We start from the raw sequence: 21612 nt of genomic DNA, 5'->3' as shown, positions 1-21612 counted from the left end.
AAATTTAGTGACTCATCTTAGTTATCAGAACTACGCTTATATCAATAAATCTTTTGTGTCCTTAGTGATGTCTAAATTTTAAAAAATACTGTAATCTTTTTTTTTTTTTTTTGAGACAAGGTCTCGCTCTGTCACCCAGACTGGAGTGCAGTGGTACGATCTCAGCTCACTGCAACCTCCGCCCCTGGGTTCAAGCGATTCTCGTGCCTCCAGCCTCCTGAGTAGCTGGGACTACAGGTGAGCACCACCACACCCAGCTAATTTTTTTTTTCTTTAATAGAGATGGGTTTCACCATGTTGGTCAGGCTGGTCTGGAACTCCTGGCATCAGGTGATCCCACCTCGGCCTCCCAAAGTGCTGGGATTACAGACATGAGCAACCGCACCTGGCCTATAATCTTCTACCTTTAAATTACAAGTTTCTAGTCTGGAGTGCTGTGTACTCTGGTTATTTCATTTTTTAGCTAAACTGGGAGAATAAGAGTAGGAAAATAACAAGTTACGTATATCTCATGTTTTCTTCATAGATGTTGTTATGTAGTCCCATCCCTGTGTGGTTCTTTATTTGTCCTAAAGCATTTCAGAATCTATAGTTTAACTAGGTAGCTCTCTGGGACCCTCAAGAACCTTGAGGCCAAACTGCTTGATCCTGGGTTCCAGAGCTTGCTAAAGCTTTGTTAGTGAGAGCTTCAGGTGACCAGAAACATTTGTGGTACCTAAAACAGGTTTCTAGTACCCTTTGTGTTTTCTATAGTAATACGTTTAGTATGAAAATTAGGTTTTATTTTATTAAGATGTCTATTTTCCATGTGGACTTGCTCCATCTTTTTTTTCTTACAGAAGGAGGCCAGGATAGAGAAAAAAGATTCAGATGAAACAGTAATAATATATAGGAAGATTTAAGAAACCTCAAATGTTAGGTTCTTCAGGCACCATGTTAAATATCCCTAAAACAAAATGGTTTATTGCCACTATAATTTCTTATTTTTTGTTTAATCTTAAAGGTCAGCTGAGCCAAGTTAAAATGTTATTTTTTTAATAATATAAAAGCATTTTAAAAGAAATCTTAGAGATTATGTAGGTTATTCTCATGATATTTGTACTTAAACTATATCACATAGCCAGGTATCTTATTAAAAATTCTTTTTTTATTGTGCCTGTAGTCCCACCTACTCAGGAGGCGGGAAGATTACTTGAGCCCAGGGGGTGAGGCTGCTGTGAGCTATGATTGTGCCACTGTACTCCAGCCTGGTTAACAGAGTGAGACACTATCTCAAAAATAATAATAATAATTAAGGCCAGGAGCAGTGGCTCATGCCTGTATTGTCCCAGCACTTTGGGTTGGGAGGCTGAGGCAGGCAGATTGCCTGAGCCCAGGAGTTCAAGACCAGCCTGGGCAACAAGGAGAAACCCCGTCTCTACAAAAAATACAAAAAAAAAATTAGCCGGGCGTGGTGGTGCACCTCTGTAGTCTCAGCTGCTTGGGGGACTGAGTCTGGAGAATAGCTTGAGCAGGGAAGGTCGAGGCTGCAGTGAGCTGTGATCATACCACTGCATTCCAGCCTGGATGACATAGTGAGACCCTGTCTCCAAAAAACTAAAAACAAAAACCAAGAAAAAAAAATCGTTGGAGTACACTAGTAGCTATTACTGAGTAATTTTGTTGCATTTGCTCACATGAGATAAATTTGTGCACATTAGATAATAGAGAAATAATAATTTGGGTCCTACTACTCATACAGAATTTCAGTGTTCTTTCATAAATAAATCTCTCCTGCTCCAGAATCTGATACTCACAAATGTTAATAGTGATATTAGATAGCTAAAATTGGCCAGTTGGGAACTTGAAAATGTAATCTATGACAGATATGTAAGGTTAAACACACTTTTTTTTTTTTTTTTTTTTTTTTTTGAGACGGAGCCTTGCTCTGTTGCCCAGGCTGGATGGAGTGCAGTGGCGCGATCTCGGCTCACTGCAACCTCTGCCTTCCGGGTTCAAGCGATTCTTCCACCTCAGTCTCCCAAGTAGCTGGGATTACAGACGCCCACTATCATGCCTGGCTAATTTTTGTATTTTTGTAGAGACAGGGTTTCACCATGTTGGCCAGGCTGGCCTTGAACTTCTGACCCCAGGTGATCTACCTGCCTCAGCCTCCCGAAGTGCCGGGATTACAGGTGTGAGCCACTGTGCCTGGCCAAATATGCTTTTTGAAAGAAGTCAAAATGCAGCATTTTCCCCATAGAAAACTGAAGTAAAGAAAGATTTAAGATGCCCAGAGTTATAGTGTGATAGCCACAAAGTCAGGAACAAAATACTGCCAGGATTTGTGATCTATCTAGGTAAATGAATCACTTTAATTATAGGAGCTATTAAAGGTTTATTAAAAGTAGATTTCATTCATGTAAATATTTATAAACTAGTTTATATTTGTAAGCTTTTATATGTATATACATACATATTTGAGGTATTAGGCTGGGCGTGGTGGCTCACACCTGTAATCCAGCACTTTAGGAGGCTGAGGCAGGTGGATCACCTGAAGTCAGGAGTTCGAGACCAGCCTGGCCAACATAGTGAAACCCCATCTCTACTAAAAATACAAAAATTTGCTGGGCGTGGTGGCGCATGCCTGTAACCCCAGCTACTTGGGAGACTGAGACAGGACAATCACCTGAACTCAGGAGGCAGAGGTTGCAGTGAGCTGCAATCATGCCATACCACTCTAGCCTGGGCAACAAGAGCAAAATGCCATCTGAAAAAGAAAAAAAAAAGGGTATTAAACATGTTGATCCTTTATAGGTTTTAATTATTCCTAGTCTGCTTACCTAGAAAGTTTGTTTAAAAATGGTAATATTATTTTGGGCCCTACACATTAAATAATATTCTTAGAAGAACAACACCTTAGTAGGTAAGCAGTTATGAGTTCCTTTTCTTTTGTTGCCTTAAAAAAAACTGAACTTATATAATTCTTCTAATATGTAGATATGGAACTATGTTTGAATGAAGAAAAGCTAATGCTTTATTTAATCGCATTGCATGTTGACAGTTTTTCCCCAATTTTTTACTTGTAGTGAATTTGGTTCCAAAATCATCTTGCTTAAGCCAATTATCAAAGTGTTGCCAAAACTCTTTGAGTCTCGAGAGAAGGCTGTTCGAGATGAAGCCAAACTAATTGCTGTGGAGATTTACAGATGGATTCGGGATGCTCTGAGACCCCCATTACAAAATATAAACTCTGTTCAGGTGAGACAAAAAGTTTTCTGGTTGCTTTCGCACAAGGTTAATATGAAAATATTTTCTTCCTATCGTTGTTGATATTCTGTCCTTAAAAATAATTATTTTACATTCTTAATTTTGAAATCAGCTTTTCTGAGCATAGCTAACTTTCTCTGCAATTCTCTTGGGTGGCAGAACTTATTATCTGTGTGAAGTACATTCTTTCTGGCTTTTTATTACAATTGGTTTTGGAGACTCTTCTGATGATGTAAATGTATCTGAATTAATGAACTAATGAGAGTGTCTTAAAAAGTGGGACTTACTGTTCTTTCTTAGTGCTTAGACATACGTCTTCCTTATAATAAATTCAAGTTAGTTTGACTTATGCTGTAAAAGAAATAAAATTTAATTATATATTTTCTTCCGCTGGTGCAGTGGTTCACACTTATAATCCCAGCACTTTGGCAGGCCCAGGGAGACAGATCACTTGAGCCTAGGAGTTCGAGACCAGTCTGGGCAACATGGCAAACCCTATCTCTACAAATAATACAAAAAAATTAGCCAAGCATGGTAGCACAGCCTGTAGTCCTAGCTACTCGTGAAGCTTAGGTGGGAGGATCACCTGAACCTGGGGTGTAGTCCTAGCTACTCGTGAAGCTTAGGTGGGAGGATCACCTGAACCTGGGGAGGTGGAGGCTGCAGTGAGCCAAAATTGTCCAGCCTGGGCAAAAGAGTTGAGACCCTGTCTCTCAATGAATGAATGAATGAATCTTTCTTGTTTGCCCTGGTAGAGCCACATAAATAAGAAATTAGAGGCCAGGCACGGTGGCTTATACCTGTCATCCCAGCATTTTGGGAGGCTGAAGCAGGAGGATCACCTGAGGTCAGAAGTTTAAGACCAGCCTGGCCAACATAGTGAAACCTCATCTCTATTAAAAATACAAAAATTAGCCGGCTGTGGTAGTGCACACCTGTAATGCTAGCCACTCGAGAGGCTGAGGCATGGGAATTGCTTGAACCCAAGAGGTGGAGGTTGCAGTGAGCCAAGATCATGCCACTGCACTTCAGCCTGGGTGACAGAGTAAGACTCTGTCTCCAATAAAAAAAAAAAGAAAGAAATTGGGTCCTGATATGTCAATAAATGTAAGTATTAAGTATGTTAACTAATGGTGGAGATGCAGATATTATTTAAATATTATATGACATTTGCAGTTGAAAGAACTAGAAGAAGAATGGGTCAAACTGCCAACAAGTGCTCCTAGACCTACTCGATTTCTTCGTTCCCAACAAGAACTAGAAGCTAAATTGGAACAACAACAGTCCGCTGGTGGAGATGCTGAAGGAGGTAAGCCAATTTTAAACACTGGTTTCTGCAAAAATTAGCAAGAACTGGCACTGCCACGAGAATCTGTGTTCATTAGGCATATTTTGTAGGATTGCCTTTAATAAAATATAAGTTGCATGTAGCTTTAATAACTCTGGTCCCTTCTCTATTAAAATTTCATCAGGGTTGTGAAAGGACTGATAACTGATAAGTAAAACAATTCTAAGCATTTTTAAGGTTTGTGTTGTTTTTCTCCTTAAAGGTGGTGATGATGGTGATGAGTTGCCACAAATAGATGCTTATGAGCTTTTAGAAGCTGTAGAAATCCTTTCCAAACTTCCCAAAGACTTTTATGACAAAATTGTAAGTAATAAACTTCTTTCATTTATTTCTTGTAAAATAATTACTTGAATAGAATTAGAATACTCTGCTGAGCCCTTGCCTGATGCACCCCCTTCCATCCCATATCTTCCCTAGTAGAGTGAGTTAGTTGCTTCTTCCTCTTTGCTCCCACACTACTTTGTACATATATATATTATAGCACTTTTTTAAAACATGTCTTGCCATAAAACCAGAACATTCTTGACTTCCTTTTTCTAATTTTCTCTCTGGTTTTTAACACTAAAGAGCTCCGGATTCCTCCCCTTTCTCCGTTTCTACTGCCACTACTTTACCCCAAGGTTTCTTGACCTTAGCACTGTTGACATTTTTTGTCAGCTGTCCTGTGCATTGTATGATGTTTAGCAGCATCTCTGGCTTTTATCCACTAGATGTCAGTAATACCATCTCCCTAAGTCATGACAATCAAAAATGTCTTCAAACATTGCCAGAAGTTCCCTAGGAGACAAAATCATCCCCAGTTGAGAAACACAGTCTTATCCCAACCACCACTGTAGTAGTGGGTTGCTGGTTATGTGATTGTTCTTTTCTGGTCTTTTTAATGTTGTCAGTGTAGAAATTCCTCTCCTGTAATTGTGCTGCTGTGAGATGGGTGGGCTAGAAATGCTTTCTATTAATGTTTTCTGTTTGACATCTGCTTACTAACGTTTGCCTAGAAAATGAGAATGAAACATCTGTGGCATTGTTTGTTTATTATATTACTTTAGTTATAACATCTTATGAAAATACTTTTTATATATGAACAAAAATTTATATATATGAACAAAATGTTCTGATTGCCTCCACAGTTTTATTTATTATTATTATTACTATTTTTTTGAGACGGAGTCTCGCTCTGTCGCCCAGGCTAGAGTGCAATGGCACGATCTTGGCTCACTGCAAGCTCCGCCTCCTGGCTTCATGCCATTCTCCTGCCTCAGCCTCCCGAGTAGCTGGGACTACAGGTGCCTGCCACCACGCCCGGCTAATTTTTTGTATTTTTAATAGAGACGGGGTTTCACCTTGTTAGTCAGGATGGTCTCGATCTCCTGACCTCATGATCTGCTCTCCTCGGCCTCCCAAAGTGCTGGGATTACAGGCGTGAGCCACTGCGCCCGGCCAGTTTTATAATTTTTTAAAAAAATTATGTATCTTTGAATTAGCAGAGTGCAATAAATAGACTTTTATTCCGCTCTCTTATTTTCTGTTACAAATGACTCATATTGTATCTTGCAGGAGGCAAAAAAATGGCAAGAGAGAAAAGAGGCCCTGGAGTCTGTAGAAGTACTAATAAAAAACCCCAAACTGGAAGCTGGCGATTATGCAGATTTAGTAAAAGCATTAAAGAAGGTAAATATGAGGACTTGCAGTACTGGTATTGTAACAGCGATCAGGGCTTTGAATTTCTCATCAGTCATCTTTTTAATTACACATACATTGCCACTTAAGGAACATTACTGATGGTATTTGAATTACAGACATACATTTTTAAAGGGTTGTTTTAAATTCCTGTTGTGGTTTAGTTTCATTTTCAATCTTTGTTTTTTGTCACTTTGACTTTAGGTATGCTATTTGATAGCTTCTGTAACTCTCTAGGAAAAGAGAGTTGCTGATCTAGAACTACATTTTCCAGTTTTATAATTCTATAGGATGAGCTATTTAAGTTAGCTGTATTTAATTGGACAAATATTAAACATGAAGATAGCAAATGATAACACACTACTTTGTATCAGTATGTAAAGTAAAGAGTATAGGAATATGTGGTCAGTTCTGAAACAGACAAGTACTAAGTAAGAGATAAACATTTTTAGGAAATAATCTTTTGGTATTGCAAGTTGAATGCTGCTGGTGGACATTTTGTATGTAGTAACTTTTTATGAAAACTGTAAGTATAGATCAAACACTGTGGATATGATTATAGTGCTTAAGAACAAACTCTGAAAACATCTTCTTGAATACAGCAAGAATGAAAATTTTGTTTTGTTTGCTTCCTCAGTCTGAAATTACAGAGGATTACAATGGTGAGGGGAGGAAGTTGATCTTTAATTATATGCACATCTAAGTCATTAGTTGTAGTAGTTATATACTGTAAAGCCACTGCGAACACTAAATTAGTGAATATTGAATCATTGCTTCTAAGAGAAATACAGGGTTAGGATCCTGCAACCCTTTGGTCACAACATTTCCATCAATCAGTACATAACTTTGTTTTATTCTGTTTGGAGATAGCGTATTTAATATATGTTGTTGATTCATTAACATTGAACTCTTGGCCGACAACACCGTAACTCTTGCCTGATTGAAGCTTTTCCTAACGCGTGTATTTTCTCCCTAAGGTACATCACAGCCTGTTTGCACTTAGGAATACTAGACAGCATTTCAGCACTACACTTAGGGGCCATTTTAAACAACAAGAGCACCAACAAAAAACACAAAAATGCAAAAACATGGCACTGAATAAACCATGAAAAAGACACTTGTTTGTAGTGTAAAAGCTAAAGCAAGAAGGCAGAGTGTTATCTTGTCTACCTCAGCTGGGAATGTGCACAATAGACAATACAAAATGTTCACAGCTCTGAACTTGTCTGTAAATGACCAGGAAAGTACCATGAGTATTGATTTGGGGATTATAAGCAAGTTTTAGCAAGTAGGTGAATTTGCAAATATGGATTTGTGAATGATGAGGATCAACTATATTCTAGTAGTTAACCTTCCTAGGCTTTCCTTCAGTGGGACTTGGAGGCAGAGATATGATTTGTGAAATCTTTGTTCAGTCATCAATTTTCCATCTTGAAGAGTTACACTCGTGTAAAATAAAAGAGAGTTGCCCTAGGGGAAAAAGAGTTTTACCAACCTGGAGCCTGGGAGGAAAGAATGGGAAGGGGAATAGTAGAGGGCACTGAGACAGGGAAAGTCAGGTTCCAGTGGCATATGAAGAGAGCTACAGATTCTCTGTCAATTCTTCCAGCATTTGATTATTAATTAGAAATCTTATTGCTCTGGCGCTGAATTCTCGATGTGTCAAAGAAAACCTTTTCTTTTTCCTTATCATTAATATTATGTGTTTTCTACATGTATTTTCTAAGGATATTAGCTTCTCACACAAAGACAGTTCTGTGGTTTCCATTGGCATTGTGAATGTAAATATAATCTCTTGCTGTACTATATAAAGAGAGAGCATCATGGATTTTATATTTGAGTAGACAGACAATAGATTTCTGAGAGATCTAGGGTAGCAGTAGAAACTTCTTTCCCTTTTCACATGGTGGGGTGGAGGGAATCAAAGACCGCAAACAAGTAAAAAGAAACTGAATTTTGTGGCTAAAATATTTAAAACAATGAAAAGTTAACTTCAGTTGTAAAAATTAACCTGAAACGACATTTTCTTTTCTTTTTGCCTTAAGTAGTGACACAGACATTTTATTTTTTTTATTTTCTTTTTTGAGATGGAGTTTCGTTATTGTTGCCCAGGCTGGAGTGCAGTGGCACGATCTCGGCTCACTGCAACCTCTGCCTCCCATGTTCAAGTGATTCTTCTGCCTCAGCCTCCCAAATAGCTGGGATTTATAGGCACTTGCCACCACACCCAGCTAATTTTTGTGTTTTTAGTAGAGACGGGGTTTCACCATGTTGGCCAGGCTAGTCTCGAACTCCTGACCTCAGGTGATCTACCCTCCTTGGCCTCCCAAAGTGCTGGGATTACAGGCATGAGCCACGGTGCCCAGCTGACATTTTATTTTTTGTATTTGATTTTAGTTATATGTACACACAAACTTTGTATTATATTGACTTCCTAGAAACATAACAAAAGTGGGGAAATGGTGAAATGGAAAAAAGTGGGGAAATGGTGAAATGGAAAAAAGAGGATGAGATTGAAGAATAGACTACAGACCAATCCTTTTTCCCTCCATAATTATCTCTTCTTTGTATTGTATAAATCAAGTAATCCCATTAATTTCTCAATTTTTTTCCTTTAATGAAAGTAGTAAAAAGGCATTAACTTTAAAATTTCTTATGATATTCCTGAAATTATTTTTAAACTGTTTTGAGTTGTCACCTGATTTAGCATATTCTGTGGGCTTTCCTGTTCTCACAGATTATAGTTCTTTTTTTTCTATTATTTTTAATTGATGTATTTATTTTTGAGACAGAGTTGCGCTTTGTCACCCAGGCTGGAGTGCAGTGGCACGATCTCAGCTCACTGCAACCTCCATCTCCCGAGTTCAAGCGATTCTCCTGCCTCAGCCGCCCGAGTAGCTGGGATTACAGGCACGTGCCACCATGCCCGGCTAATTTTTTTTTTTTTTAATTTTTAGTAGAGACAGGGTTTCATCATGTTGGTCTTGAACTCCTGTCCTCAAGTGATCTGCCTGCCTCAGCCTCCGAAAGTGCTGGGATTACAGGCGTGAGCCACTGCGCCTGGCCTATCGTTCTTTTATTTATAAGATGCCTCCCTCCCAGCTCATCGCTTCTTTGATTTTGTCATGTGCCTATGCCTATGGACATTTGATTTTTTATATATATATAATTTATTTATCTTTACATTAAGATTTGGATTTTCGAAGTGCTTTCTTATATAATCTTTAGACTTCTATGTGGTATTAATCTTTTTTCACTTGTTCTTTCTACTTTTCCCCCCTTAATTATTGCTTGTTTTCATCATAGTTTTCTAAACACAGTAATTCATAATGGGTTTCATTAATTTGTTTCCTTTCCTCTGTCAACGGTGTGCTTTAGTTATTATTAACTAGTGGCTTTAATTTCTAGTTAAAGATAAATACCAATTGATAATTACTTTAAAGCACTTTGTTTTAATACTGTAGGCCTCAATTTATGAGAAAAGTGACAGCACTTAAAACTGTACAAGATTTCCTATTGTTTAAATTATATTGAAATTATGAGCTAACGCTTCCATTCCCTGGTCTAGAACAGAAATTACTGAAAAGACAGAAGTCATTGTTTTTCTTACCTCTGAAATGGAGTCCCCCCTCATATGTTACTTTTCTTAAAAATAAACGCTTCTCCATCTTCCCTACTCTCATTTCCCAATTGAGAATAACTTGTTTATGGGAATAAACAATGAGTGTCAATGAGTGTGACAGGCAGGTATTGTATTAGGGTATCTGGTCCATTGCTCACTTATAAGTTTATTTGAGCCTTTGCAATCTTGAAATTTAACAGATTCGCAGTATCTTCTTCAATACTATACATTAAGATCATGAGTGTCTAGAGTCTAGCTCCCACTAGTTACTGTTCCAACAATGGATAGGGAGAGGTATTCTCCTAAGAAAGGAATAGAATGATAGTTTTTTAACTGAGCCCATATGACAAAATCACCCTTTGAGCCATATAAAAATACTGATGTCCAAATTTCATCCCAGATTCATTGAACTAGAATTTGTTGGAATGGGATCTTACATGTTTTTGATGTCCATTCCTAGAATATATATTTAGATGCTAAATATAAAGCCTAGCATCTAAATCATATCTGAGAGATATTTTGGTAAGGAAAAATAATCAGAACATTTATAAATACCAATAGTGATTTCAATACAGAAATGAATGGAAAATTTTTTTCTCCATAGACTTACAGTAATTAGAGATTTAACAAAATGTTCATTAGGACCCTGATCTCATCCTCTCATAAGGAAGGTGGACTTAACACAAGTTGAGAGGGAGAACATGCTTTACTTAATAAAAGGAGCAAAAACTTTGGAGTCAGAATTGACCTGGATTTGAATCACACAGCATTACCATTTGCTAACTACCTGACTGTAAGCACATTAATCTTTATTTAATTTTTAGAATCTGGCTGGGTACAGTAGGTCACATCTGTAATCCCAACACTTTGGGAGGCCGAGGCGGGCTGATTGCTTGAGCCCAGTAGTTTAAGACCAGACGGGGCAACATGAAGAAACTCTGTTTCTACAAAAAATAGAAACATTAGCAGGTGTGGTAGCATGTGCCTTTAGTCCCAGCTACTCGGGAGGCTGAGGTGGGAAGATCGCTTGAACCTGGAGTGGGAGGTTGCAGTGAGCTGAGATCAAGCCAGACTCTGTCTCAAAAAAAAAATCTTTTTGAAGTCTGCACTTTTTTGTTGTTTTTTTGTTTTTGAGATAGTGTCTCGCTCTGTCACCCAAGCTGGAGTGCAGTGGTATGATCTTGGCTCACTGCAACCTCCGCCTCCCAGGTTCAAGAGATTCTCCTACCTCAGCCTCCTGAGTACCTGGGACTACAGGCGCATGCCACCATGCCTGGCTAATTTTTCTATTTTTGGTAGAGACAGGGTTTCGCTATGTTGCCCAGGTTGGTCTTGAACTCCTGGGCTCAAGCGATCCTCCCACCTCAACCTCTTAAGGTCCTGAGATTACAAGCGTGAACCACCACGCCTGGCTGTGAATCTGCAAAGTTGAAATAATAATAGTCCTTACCTCATAGGGTTTGGGTGAAAATTAAACTTAAAAAGGATTATAAAGTGCGTACAAAATTTTGGTGCCTAATTTGTTTTTTCAATAAATGTTAGTTTCTTTATCCTTATTCCTCAGCACTTAAGGAGTGCATATAAGTGCGAAGTAGAACTTCTTTCATGTTGCATGTTAGGAGTTGTTTAATGCAGAGAATCTAGAATAAAGCATTCTGCTTATGGAACACCAGATTGTAGGGACTAGATAAAATTCAAAGTAGATTGGAGGCATTACTCTTACTGGGAAAAGAGTGAAAAAAGAAGAGTTGGGGGCATTTAAAAATAAAGCAGCCGTGTGTGTGTGTGCGCATTTATAAGTAAAGCAGCCGTGTGTGTGTGTGTGTGTGTGTGTCTGTGTCTGTGTCTGTGTCTGTGTCTGTCTGTCTGTCTGTCTGTCTGTCTGTCTGTCTGTCTGTCTTGCTCTGGTACCCAGGCTGGAGTGCAGTGGTGCGATCTGCGCTCACTGCAACCTCTGCCTCCCAGATTCAAGTGATCCTTTTGCCTCAGCCTCCCAAGTAGCTGGAACTACAGGCACACGTCACACTGCCTGTATTATTATATAATAAAGCAGCTTTTTAACACCAACTGATTGGGCAGTGTACCACAGTAAAATCTTACCAGGAAGGAACCCAGTCGTAGTCAGTATCTTGTTAAATTGACACAGATGCAGTTACTACCCGTGAGTTTAGATAAGTGCTGGGCTTTGTGGGTTGTGGCATAGGAGGGCAGTAATATAAGCAGTGCTAGAGGAGAATCGACTGAGACTCTGAATTGAAGCTTAACCATCATTAGATGACTGAAGTGGCAGCCTCAAGGCCAGAAGCTCCCTCAGAAGAATGGTTCTCAGAAGAATGCAGTAGCATTCACAATTTAGAGTCCCCATGGACTTCCTGAAGGTACCTGCAGCCTTTTGTACTGGTGCTTCTTGGTTATGAATATTAGAGCTGTTGCCCTGTGATGTCTTTCAGAGATACATTGCCTTTTCATTTTCCTTGTCCCAAAGCAAAGTCAGCAGACCTCTCGTCTCTCTGCCATTATCAGGGTCATTTCCTGCATAGTTGAACAGTGCTGACAGCCCAGACTGCCACTACTGGATAGTGAGCAATTTGATGTTGTGGTTTTATCTATGTTTTATTAGCAGAACTTTAAGATAGAAGACTAAACATAATGAAGGGAAGCTCCCAAATTCGATACAATGAAAGAAGAATTTCTCCTCTGTTGTAGTAAATAAAATTGGTCATATATTAGCATAAGAGCTTTCAGAGTTCTTTTTTTTTTTTTTTTTTTTTTTTTTGAGATGGAGTCTTGCTGCGTTGCCCAGGCTGGAGTGCAATGGTGCAATCTCGGCTCACTGCAGCCTCCGCCTCCCAGGTTCAAGTGATTCTCCTGCCTCAGCCTTCCAAGTAGCTGGGATTACAGGTGCCTGCCACCATGCCTGCTTAATTTTTGTATTTTTAGTAGAGACAGGGTCTCACCATGTTGGTCAGGCTGATCTCAAACTCCTGACCTCAGGTGATCCACCCACCTCAGCCTCCCAAAGTGCTGGGATTACAGGTGTGAGCCGCTGCACCCGGCCTCAGAGTTCTTTTGAGAATAAAATTTCAATACCCTTCTACATGGCTGTGACTATTTTGTTTTCCTTTTTACCCCCCTTTGTAGGTTGTTGGAAAGGACACCAATGTCATGTTGGTGGCTTTGGCAGCAAAATGTCTTACTGGCCTGGCTGTTGGGCTAAGGAAGAAATTTGGACAATATGCAGGACATGTAAGTAACACTCCTTTTTAGATACAGATCAACAAAATTTATCAAAAATGGTAGTCCTAGTTTGCTGTTTGCTTTAAAACAACTCCTTGGCATAGATGTGTATATATTGTACAAAGTAAATTTCTCTCTGTTTTGTTAATATTCAGCATAGATATATCTTAGAAATTTCAGTAGATGTCAGTTGTAACAAAATTTATAGGCCTTATGTAGAAAGTCAGGCACTAGGCCTAAAGTACTTAGTTGAGTTGATTTATTTGCTTATTACTTATTTACTTACTGGTATCTTGCTTTGTTCTTACAATATTATACACATCATAACAAGATGAAACAAAACTTGTAACGACCAGGACCAGAATGAAAATGAGAGTCGGAAAGGCAATGTAAAACTGTGAGGTTAATATATAAAATGTGTTTTACAGTGTTTTCCTATTTTAATATATAATTTACTTACATATTTGAGACATTTTATATAGGTTACAATGTTATATATTTTATATAGGTTATCTCCGTTTTACTTATTCAAAGAAAATCTGACTGGAGACATTTGTTGACTTACTATTTGTATAAGTTTGTTTCCAATCAAATTTGGTAATAATTTTAATTAAGATGTTTTCTTTAACTGTGGCATCTGTCCTTTGGCCTCTAAATCTGGTCTGCATTACTAAGAATGGCTCAGCATCCTAAAAATTGACCTTATTGATCTTTAGAGTTTAGCTTGCTAGCCACTTCATCATTTGATTCCCTAGACTGACTTAGGAGTTTCCTAATAGTCCCTAGTCATGTGTCCATTTTATATTGTGAAGCTAATACCTAGCCTCACATGAGCTATGGTATTTGGAGCTTGCTTACTCATAGCATTAAAAATAATCTCAGAGAACTTAACTGAAAAAAAAGAAGACACTACCAAATAAAAATAAATCATGACTGGCTTATTACTAGGGAAATAAAAATAAGGGTCTGTAAAACCCTTAGACATATACATCATAAATTGAAATAAAATTAAAATCTATTTTTATAGCAATCAATATTATATAATATCGATGTGTATATGCCATTTTGATCAATTTTATGTTACTTAGTGGGATATTTTACACTTTTATATTGGGAATAATTTTTCAAGATAAAAAACAATTTTTTCCTACACCACTTAAATATCAGTTCAGAGAATAATTTTAATTTTTTTTTTTTGAGACAGGGTCTCACTTTGTTACCCAGGCTGGAGTGCAGTGGCACCATCTCAGTTCACTGCAGCCTTAACCTCCTAGGCTCAGGTGATCCTCCCACCTCAGTCTCCTGAGTAGCTGGGACTTCAGGCACACCCCACACCATGCTTGACTACTTTTTGTATTTTTGGTAGAGATGGGGTTTTGCCACCTTGCCCAGGCTGGTCTCGAAATCCTGAGCTCAAGCAATCTGCCTGCCTCAGGCTCCCAAAGTGCTGGGATTACAGGCTTGAGCCACCACACCTGGCCTAAAATTCATTTTAATTTACCAAATTATGGTTGGATAATTAACTGGCTTTCCAGTTTGAGTACTGATTCTGGCTTTGTTTCAGTTTGTTGTCCTGGTTAAAGAATGTCTCTATTGCTCTGTAGTTTGGGGTCTCCCCCACCTTAATACTATAATATATGCGGTGTTTAGTATCAAGCATGTTAGTGACTTGGCTTTATTTTCTTTAAATGTTTACAAACTTTTTGGCAATATTTATAAAAGTGAATGTTAGCTTTATAGACATTAAAATATCTTGATTTTCAAGTTTATAACTAGTATTAAAAAGTCTTGTATTTTTCCATGGGAACCATAGTCCTTGGACTATACCAAGTAGTCTATAACCACTTCCGGGAAATCTTGAAAACAATTATTTCTTGTTTTTGGATGCCATTGAGCTTTGCTGTGTCCTTTGGACCTTAGAAATTTTCTTCCCCAGCCTGGGCAACATGGAGAAACCCCTGTCTCGACAAAAAATAAAATAAAAAATTATATTTACAGGGAAATGGTCAAGAAATTAAGAATTAAAAAAAAAATAGCAGGTGTGGTGACATATACCTGAGCCCTACCTACTCGGGAGGCTGAGATGAGAGGATTACTTGAGCCCAGGAGGCCGAGGCTTCAGTGAGCCATGTTCATCCCACTGCACTCCCACGTGGGTGACAGAGCAGAGGCGGCAAATAGGTTGAGAAGCACTGCCATAGTGGGAGAGAATGAGAATTCTTCATTGTTCCGGCATAAGATACGATGTCCTTCAAGAAAGGAAATGACTTTTTATTCCACTTAAATGTTTGCTTTATTGGTTTGTTTTGGTGGAGACAAGGTGGTTTTTTAGAAAGTAAGTTTTATTGAGATAAAACTTGCATACTATAAAATTTACCCTCTTAAAGTGATTTTAGAATATTCACAATGTTACATAACCATCAGCACTATCTAATTCCAGAACATCTTCATCACCCCAAAAAGAAACCCCTTGCCCATTAACACTCTCTCCCCATGCTGCTCCCTGCCCTTGACTCTAGCAACCACTAATCTACTTTTTTTCTCTGTGGATTTAACATTTCATGTAAATGGAGTCATACAATACATGGTCTTTGTGACTGCTTTTTTTTTTTTGGCGGGGGGGAGGGGGAAGGCAGGGTCTTGCTGTGTTGCCCAGGCTACAATACAGTGATGCAGTCACAGCTCACTGCAGCTTTGACCTCCTGGGTTCAAGTGATCCTCCCACCTCAGCCTCCCAAGTAGCTGGGATCATAGGCACATACCACCACACCTGGCTAATTTTTTTTGTTTGTTTTAGTAGAGACAAGATCTCACTCTGTTGCCCAGGCTGGTCTTGAACTCCTTGCCTCAAGCAACCCACCTGCCTCAGCCTCCCAAAGTGCTGGGATTACAGGCATGAGTCACTGTACCCAGCCTGTGACTGGCTTTTTTTTTTAACTTAGCATACTATTTTTAAGGTTCAGCCATGTTCTAGGATATATCAATATATCATTCCTCTTTGTTGCTGAATAATGTGCTAGCCATTCACTTTTACAGGTTGTGCCAACCATCTTGGAGAAATTCAAAGAGAAGAAACCTCAAGTGGTACAAGCCCTGCAGGAGGCAATTGATGCAATCTTCCTTACTGTAAGTTGACAGCATGAGTTTGTAGTTTTATCTGAAGTAAAGTTTGTCAATATAATATTTTGATTGTTCTTTGCAATTGAAAAAAGCTCATTAACCACATTTTCTTTCTAAAGACCACACTACAGAACATCAGTGAGGATGTTTTAGCAGTAATGGATAATAAAAATCCAACCATCAAGCAGCAGACATCTCTTTTTATTGCAAGAAGTTTCCGCCACTGCACTGCTTCTACCCTGCCAAAGAGCTTGCTAAAGCCCTTTTGTGCTGCACTACTTAAGGTACAGACTCTCTTTGAAATTGGGGGAATATTTTATACCTAGGCAAGATTCTTTTCCTGCAAATTATGTACAGTGACTACTTGACTTTCAGACTATAGAGGTTATGATCTTTTGAGGAGCAGAGCCTTTGCAGCTTGGAAACTGAATCCAAATTCGCCTGTGTTCCTCTTCTTGAAAGAAAGCACAAGTTAGTGTTATGATTCCATTAACTGTTAAACATTGTGTTTCTTCCTTGTCCCATATACTGGTGTTCAGCTGAATCTGGCCAAGCATAGGCATCAAATGTGGAGTATTTGAAGATCATTTGGGAGTGAGTTATTTTAGATAGAGGGTAAGAGGAAAAGGAAGTACTTATTTGCTAAATGGATTACCAAGGGTTTCCTTAACCCAGAAAAATTTTTGGTTTTTTTTTGTTGTTGTTGTTTGTTTGTTTTGTTTGAGATGGAGTTTAGCTCTGTTGCCCAGGCTGGAGTGCAGTGACACAATCTTGGCTCACTGCAGCCTCTGCCTCCTAGGCTCAAGCAATTCTCCTGCCTCAGCCTCTTGAGTAGCTGGGATTATAGGCATGTGCCACCACGCCCGGCTAGTTTTTGTATTTTAGTAGAGATGGGGTTTCACCATGTTTGCCAGACTGGTCTCGAACTTGGCCTCCCAAAGTGCTGGGATTACAGGCATGAACCACCGTGCCTGGCCCAAAAAGAATTTTTGAAAGAGTAACTGTCAATTGGCACAAGGAAAGCTATACTTAGTTCCAGTAAATTGTAAAAAGCAAATTCTTTATCTGGCAACCATCAGTCTGAATTAAAATGAGTAATGCCTAAAATACCTTGCATTAATATCATTTTGCTTACTTCTGGACTATAGCACATCAATGATTCTGCTCCTGAAGTCAGAGATGCCGCATTTGAAGCATTGGGTACTGCTTTGAAGGTGGTTGGCGAGAAAGCAGTAAACCCATTCTTAGCTGATGTGGACAAGCTCAAGCTTGATAAGGTAGGTTAGTAATGGATTGGACTGAAATTGGACAACAGTCCTGTCTCTTTGCATCATGGCTTTGTCTCTTGACAGTTATAGAGTACTGGTAGTTTTGATGAGGAGTTCTTGATTTTTTTTAAATTGCCATTTATAGTAGGAAAGAAATGCATAATTGAAACAAGTTTTGGAGGATGCTCTCTGGTACTTTTTGTCTTCAATTTTGTCTGTTGTTTTATTAAGAAAAAAATGCTGATATCACCTCAGGAAATTTATTTCATCCTCCACTGATAGTTCAGACCTAGAGTTTGAAAACTTAGCTTTTGAGAATTTAAGTTTCATTCCAGGCTATGCTGGTGATAATTGTAGAAATAGCTTTCAAATTATAACCAAAAAAAAGCTGAGTGACCAATCTGTAGAGAAGGTGAAAACAGTTCTGTGAGATAAATTTATTTCTAAGGTCCAGAAAATTACCTTCTTATATGTGAATGTCTTCCATAAACAATGTGGTCATTTTAAGTTTATTACAATTCTAATTTGTAAAGAAATAAAATGTAAGATTAATATCTTACGTATGCCTATCTACTGCCAAAAAAGTGTAGATAATTTATCTTTGTTGAAAGGGAAATTTTTTCTCTGAAAAATTTTTTTTTTTTTTTGGCAATGAGTCTCACTCTGTCACCCAGGCTGGAGTGCAGTGGCACAATCTCAGCTTACTGCAACCTCTGCCTTCTGAGTTCAAATGATTTTCGTGCCTCAGCCTCCCAAGTAGCTGGGATTACAGGCGCCTGCCACCACGCCCAGCTAAACTTTTTTATTTTTAGTAGAGATGGGGTTTCACCATGTTGGCCAGGCTGGTCTCAAACCTCTGACCTCAAGTGATCCACCCATCTCGGCCTTCCAAAGTGCTGGGATTATAGGCGTGAGCCACCTTGCCTGGCCATTTCTCTGAATTCTTATGTGTAGTTGTGGTTTAGAAATGTAATAACGTAGTGGTTGTGTTTCAAAGTTGGGCTTAATGATGTTCATCTCACTTTCATTCTCCAGATCAAAGAATGTTCAGAAAAGGTAGAACTGATACATGGTAAGAAAGCTGGACTAGCTGCTGATAAGAAGGAATTCAAACCTCTGCCTGGAAGGACTGCTGCTTCAGGGGCTGCAGGAGATAAGGACACAAAGGACATTTCCGCACCCAAACCAGGACCTCTAAAAAAGGCACCTGCTGCTAAGGTTAATAGATTATTTAAAAATAGAAGTTAGTAAGGAAGGGTCTGAGTCTCGGGTTCATGGTTGTTCCTCTAAAATTATTTTGTTTGAGAAATGAATTCATTGGCCACATTAAAAATACAGCAGAAAATCTGTTAATGAAGATAGGATATTCCAGCAATAAATTCAGCTGTTTGGAGCTTTAATAGAGATAAAAATGGTGATGAAGGCACAGAAGTGTGTTTTGTCAATTTAACATAAAATTTACTATCTTAACTTTTTTTTTTTGAGATGGAGTCTCGCTCTGTTGCCCAGGCTGGAGTGCAGTGATGCAATCTTGGCTCACTGCAACCTCCGCCTCCCAGGTTCAAGTGATCCTCCTGCCTTAGCCCCCCAGTAGCTGGGATTACAGGCACGCGCCACCATGCCAGGCTAATTTTTGTATTTTTAGTAGAGATGGAGTTTTGCCATGTTGGCCAGGTTGGTCTTGAACTCCTGACCTCAGGTGATCCACCCGCCTTGGCCTCCCAAAGTGCTGAGATTACAGGCGTGAGCCACCGTGCCTGGTCTGTCTTAACTCTTTTTAATGTGCAGTTCATTAATATTAAGTATGTTTATAATGTTGTGCAGCATCACCACAATCCATTGCCGTAATGCTTTTCATGTTTTAACACTGAAACTCTATGAATCAATTAACTATCCTCCCATTCTCAGCTTCTTCCAGCCCCTTCTTTCTGTTTCTATGAATTTGACTACTTTGTTTTTATTTTCTATATTTTTTAGAGACAAGGTCTTGCTCTGTTGTCCAAGCTGGAGGGCAGTGGTGCGATTATAGCTCACTGCAACCTGGAACTCCCAGGCTCAAGTGATCCTCCTCACTCAGCCTCCCAAGTAGCTAGGATGACAGGGACTTGCCACCATACCCAGCTTATTTTTAAAAATTTTTTATAGAGGGCCTCGCTGTGTTGCCCAAGCTAGTCTTGAACTCCTGGCCTCAAGTGATCCTCCTGCCTTGGCCTCCCAAAGTGCTGAGGTTACAGGCATGAGCCACCAAGCCTGGCCTTGAGCATCTTTTCATGTGCAGGTGGCAATCTGTAGTTCTATAGTTCTTCTTTGAAAAAATATCTACTCAAGTTCTTTGCCCATTTTTGAATTAGGTTGTTTTGAGGCAAGGTCTCACTCTGTTCCCCAGGCTGGAGTGCAATGGCACAATCACAGCATACCTCCCAGGCTCAAGCAATCCTCCCACCTCAGCCTTTTGAGTAGCTGGGACCAGAAGCACGTGCCACCACACACAGCTGATTTTTTATTTTTTAATATTTTTGTAGAGACGGGTTTCACTGTGTTGCCCAGGCAGGTCTCAAACTCCTAGGCTCAATGAATCCTCCTGCCTCGGCCTCCCAAATTCCTGGGATCACAAACCTGAGCCACTGCCCCCAGGCTTATGATGCTTTTGCCCTCTATTTTGTTCTAAAGATTTTATAGTTTTAGGTCTTACATTTATGTCTTTATTTTGACTTTATTTTTATATACGGTGTCCAACTTCATTCTTTTTGCATGTGGATATTCAGTTTTCCCAGCACCATTTGTTGAATAGACTGTCCTTTCCCCATTAAACCGCCTTGGTACCCTTGTCAAAAATCATTTTACTGCATATGCAAGGGAGGAGTATTTTTTTGTTTGTTTTTTCTGAGGTGGAGTCTTGCACTGTCACCCAGGCTGGAGTGCAGTGGCATAATCTCGGCTCACTGCAACCTCCACCCCCTAGGTTCAAGCGATTCTCAGCCTCCTGAGTAGCTGGGTTTACAGGCACCTGCCACCATGCCCAGCTAATTTTTTCTATTTTTAGTAGAGATGGGGTTTTGCCGTGTTGGCCAAGCTGGTCTCGAACTCCTGACCTCAGTTGATCCACCTGCCTCAGCCCCTCAAAGTGCTGGAATTACAGGCATGAGCCACCGCGCCCAGCCAGGAGGAGTATATTTTAAAGGATCAGAAAGTATCATTAAATAATGAAATAAAATGTGGCAACACACTTAACATTAATAACTAATAATACCAGTTGGTCATTTTACTGATAATGCCGATGGATCACATCACTGAGTCTTCATGCCAGTCCAGGTGTTTACACCTTTGTACAGTGTAGAAGTGGGGCAAATGCCTAGTGGCAATTATGGCATTCTTTTAATGAGCATGTGTCCTGTGGACTCTCTTAAGAGTGAGAGTTATCTGCTGCAGATGCAAAAAGTTTAACTCTCCTTCCCCACGCCAGCCCCATCTTGAACCACTCAGCCTGGAGTTAGGGGAAGAGAACTGATATTTAGTGAGCATCATTTTATGAAACACTTTGCCTTTATAATGTCATTTAATCACTGGAACAACTCTTGAGGTAGGTATTCATTATCCTTGTTTTTCCAAAAAACGAAACTAAGACTCGGTGAGTTTGTGTCCTACACATGCTCTGATATTTTTATTGTTGATTTGATTGTTTGTTTACTGTATCCCCACACCATATTGTAAGCTTTTAAAGGATAGAGATCTTGTCACTGCTTGATCCTCCATGCATAGAATAGTTTCTGGCATATAGTAGAAACCGGTATCTGTTTGTGGAATGCGTAGAGTGGCAGAGCTGGGATTTACCCTGAGTACCTCTAGTTACAGACTCTACTTTCTTTCACATTATGCTGTCTCCTTGGCATTCTAGAACAGGAAATCGGCAGCTATTTTCTCCTTTCTCACTAGTTCCTGTTTCTCTGGACAATTACCTGGACCCAAAACCTTAAAAGATGTGTCCAGATTTTCTTGCTGTAACCCACTTGCCTCTTACCTCTTTAAACCCTTCCATGTTCATGCTGGCTGACCTTCTCTTATTATGAGGAATTATCTTAAAAATTAAAATG

At 39.3% G+C, this 21612-nt stretch overlaps 1 protein-coding gene across 6 annotated transcripts in view; it reads left to right on the top strand.

Moving 5' to 3' along the window:
• CKAP5 (cytoskeleton associated protein 5) overlaps window positions 1–21612 on the top strand; it is a 102551-nt gene that overhangs the window by 31750 nt on the left and 49189 nt on the right. For all 6 annotated transcript variants that reach the window (XM_008968128.5, XM_034932489.3, XM_055093656.2 and 3 more), the window contains exons 5-13: window positions 3069–3240; window positions 4426–4558; window positions 4800–4900; window positions 6152–6265; window positions 13038–13142; window positions 16170–16259; window positions 16373–16537; window positions 17402–17530; window positions 18557–18739. In XM_008968128.5, the coding sequence (XP_008966376.3) occupies window positions 3069–3240; window positions 4426–4558; window positions 4800–4900; window positions 6152–6265; window positions 13038–13142; window positions 16170–16259; window positions 16373–16537; window positions 17402–17530; window positions 18557–18739 (1192 nt within the window). The remainder of the gene's footprint in view (window positions 1–3068; window positions 3241–4425; window positions 4559–4799; window positions 4901–6151; window positions 6266–13037; window positions 13143–16169; window positions 16260–16372; window positions 16538–17401; window positions 17531–18556; window positions 18740–21612) is intronic.

The sequence above is a fragment of the Pan paniscus genome, chromosome 9, assembly GCF_029289425.2.
Source record: "Pan paniscus chromosome 9, NHGRI_mPanPan1-v2.0_pri, whole genome shotgun sequence".
In the NCBI taxonomy this organism is placed as follows: Eukaryota; Metazoa; Chordata; class Mammalia; order Primates; family Hominidae; genus Pan; species Pan paniscus.
This window is presented reverse-complemented; position numbering and strand designations above follow the sequence as displayed.